Raw genomic sequence first — 2,902 nt, 5'->3', positions numbered from 1 at the left:
TTTTACTACTAAATCTTTTTTTTTGTAATAAAATGTTGTGACCCAAGGGAAATAAATGATTAAGTTCGTTTCCCACATAGCGTACAGGATGTTGCACTCTTAGTATATATAGCATTTAAATAATATGGAGCACCTCAAACCTTAAAATCATATAAACACCAACTTTTAACGTACCCGTAAATTTTTTTTAAATTTTTTTTTCAAGTATGCACGAAATTGAAGAAAAGAAATATCTAGTTTGGTTTAAAATTAGACTAAATTCTATACAGATTGCGCTCGTAATTTTATTTTTTACCATCTCTTATGACGATCTTAAGGGCACATTACTCCACATTGGCCGGTGCTTTGTAGTTCCGCGATCCACCTTTGGTTGAATCGATAATAGAGCAACTTGGAAGTCCGTATATTTAAATTCGATATATTTTTTTTCGAAATGACGATATAAAGAGTAATTAATTCTTTTTTTTTCAGCCAATAAATAGGAACAAATAAATATGTGTGATGATTCAATTACATGTAAGTTGACTAAAAAAGGAAGCGGGACAAGCAATGTGGGATCATCCACTGGTCCGTGCGATCTCCAACTATGGAAATCCAGTGTGATTTTCCATTTTAGGGCCCGATCCTAGATATTGCTGATCCTCTATTTACAAACACGACCGTCATCGCCGGCCCGCCTGTCCCCGGGGGCGGTCGAGTCTCGATCACGCCGCGACCCTCTCCGCTCGAGAGTGGCGGCCGCTGCCGCCGAGCACCCTCTTCGCAGTGGCTCGGAACGGGCAGTTCGAGCTCACGAAGCCGTTCACCAGGTGCAGGTAGGTCTTGAGGTCGTGACACGTGGCGACGTTGATCCCGCTGAGGTAGGGGGAGTCCCTGCTGCTGAGCCTGAGCTCCCTCCCCACCTCGGCGTACACCCACTGTGTGTCCGCCACGCGCCTCTGGAGCCAGCTCGGCGAGCCCGCCACGCGGACGTCCCGGTCGCTCGCAACGCCGTCGCCGTCGCCGTCCGGCCGGTCGATGACGAATCCGGGTACTTTGGTTATCAGGTCGTCCGAGTTGACGATGCGCAGGACCTTGGTCCCTTGCTCCTCGAGGCGGCACCGGAAGCTCCGGTTGCCCACCCGTGGGCCGCCGAAGGAGATGACGGTGACGAGTGGGGCCGCCCTCCCGAAGACCGTCTTCAAGTCGGAGGCGGTGAGCGTGGCCAGGGCCGCGCCCAGGCTGTGGCCGGTGATGGTCAGGCTGAGCGGCTCGTCGCCATAGGACCGCAGGAGCCGCGAGATCTCCTCGCGCACCATCTCCTGCAGGCTCGGGCAAGACGCGACGCGCGACGTGTACAAGCTTAGGAACCCACTCTCTACCATGGGTGCGTCCGCCGACGGGCACGCACCCGCGTCGGAGGGGCCCAAGTCGGGGAAGTGAGAGAGCGTGGCGCGCAGGTTCTCGAGCCACTCGAGGCAAGTGGCCGTCCCTCGGTAGGCGATCACAATGTCCCTCCGCCCCAGCCGGGCGATCTCGTCCTTGTCCTGGCAGACCGCGACGTACCCAATCCAGCTCGACCGAGTAGACATCCAGCCGGGAGCCCTCTCGGCCCAGCGCGGCAACTGAATCCCCGAGCTCGCCGTCAGGTTCCTCGTTATACGGTACCCGGTGCTCGGCAATCCGCACCGCTCGAACAGCGAGCTCTTAGAGAACCGGCGTGTGGCGTAGGTTGGCGAGGAAGGGTCGAAGTCGAAGGCCTTGTACGCGGCGTCCACGAAGCCGCCGTACCGGAGGATCTCGCGACGCAGGTTGTCGTCGAGCGGGTCGAGGAGGCCATCCCAGTTCCGGACGCCCTGGTACTCCATCCACCTGTTCCCCAGCCTCGCGGGCCTGGTCACGTGAGCGGCCCGGTCCGGCACGGGGTCGAGGAAGTGCGAGGAGATCTTGGGGGTCTGGTAATGGCAATGATCCAATTTCAGGTTCTTCTTGACAGGCAAATCCGTGGCGGGATGAGCGAGGGTGCAGCACCGGGAGGGTCGGTGCTTCGGAGGGTTCCTCGTCGTGCATGGCCGCACCGGTCGCATAGAGAGCTTCATCGTGGCGGCGATGGGCTAAACGCGCCTATCGACGCCTCGACGGAAGAAACGAAGGATCAAGGATCGAGCTGTCCGGCAGCTTTCCCTCCTGCTTTAGTGGAGGGCAAGTGGTGGAGACTGAGAAGAGCAGACTTTAGAGGTAGTTTTGTTGTTCAAAGTCGACGTTGCAGAGCGGACTTATATAGGCGAGAAAAAGACAGGGTTCGAGGGAGAGAGAGACAGAGCGTCGGGTGCAAAAAAAAGTAGAGATCTTTTCCTTCCGTCTCGAACTAAACAGACCGTGAAAATCAAGTCAATAAGCAATCCGAACATCATACCAAAAGTACCATCGACATGACGGGCAAAACCAATTACCGCCCAACACGGGAGACTCTTCCCGCATTCCTCCGGGGCGGGACCCGACCCGGGTTTCCCGTATTTCCCGAAATGCGATCGGCTCGATGCAGTAAATCATACATACACACACATACATATAATAACATTAATTCGGTCGATATTTTTGCCCCTCTTCTTGAGTGTGTACGGCGCTCGGTGTAATGAGGTTATGGGGCACTGCAATACCGCATCCGTCCGTGACTTCGTGGGCGACTTTTGATGGCGAAAAGAGACCGAGGCTGACGGGCCGTGGAGACGCGTACGAAAAGTAACGGTAACGTCTCTCGGTATTGTTATACGGTTCGACGAGGACGTCGTCGTCGCAACGAGAAAAACCGCTCTTGGGTCCACGCGGGAAAAAGAGACGCAGCGATTCATCGCGACGGGAGCTCGATTCATGGGGAGATGCGAATGCTTTTACCACATTCAAATCATCAGCGGAAATGCGC

The 2,902-nt window shown here is 54.9% G+C and overlaps 1 protein-coding gene across 1 annotated transcript; it reads right to left on the bottom strand.

Annotated features, from left to right (window-relative positions):
* Positions 1–685: 685 nt before the first annotated feature.
* Positions 686–2,242, bottom strand: LOC115684458 (phospholipase A(1) DAD1, chloroplastic-like). Its single transcript, XM_030609197.2, has one exon. It carries the CDS (start codon positions 2,076–2,078, stop codon positions 705–707), a length of 1,374 nt encoding a protein of 457 aa, XP_030465057.2. The 5' UTR covers positions 2,079–2,242; the 3' UTR covers positions 686–704.
* Positions 2,243–2,902: the final 660 nt, after the last annotated feature.

Source organism: Syzygium oleosum, unplaced genomic scaffold (assembly GCF_021117445.2).
Source record: "Syzygium oleosum isolate NSW1041296 unplaced genomic scaffold, Sole_v2.1 Sole_v2.14, whole genome shotgun sequence".
Lineage (NCBI taxonomy): Eukaryota > Viridiplantae > Streptophyta > Magnoliopsida > Myrtales > Myrtaceae > Syzygium > Syzygium oleosum.
This window is presented reverse-complemented; position numbering and strand designations above follow the sequence as displayed.

Excerpts from the sequence above, each read along its gene's own strand:
- LOC115684458 (XM_030609197.2), bottom strand. The coding sequence starts at position 2,078 with ATGAAGCTCTCTATGCGACCGGTGCGGCCATGCACGACGAGGAACCCT.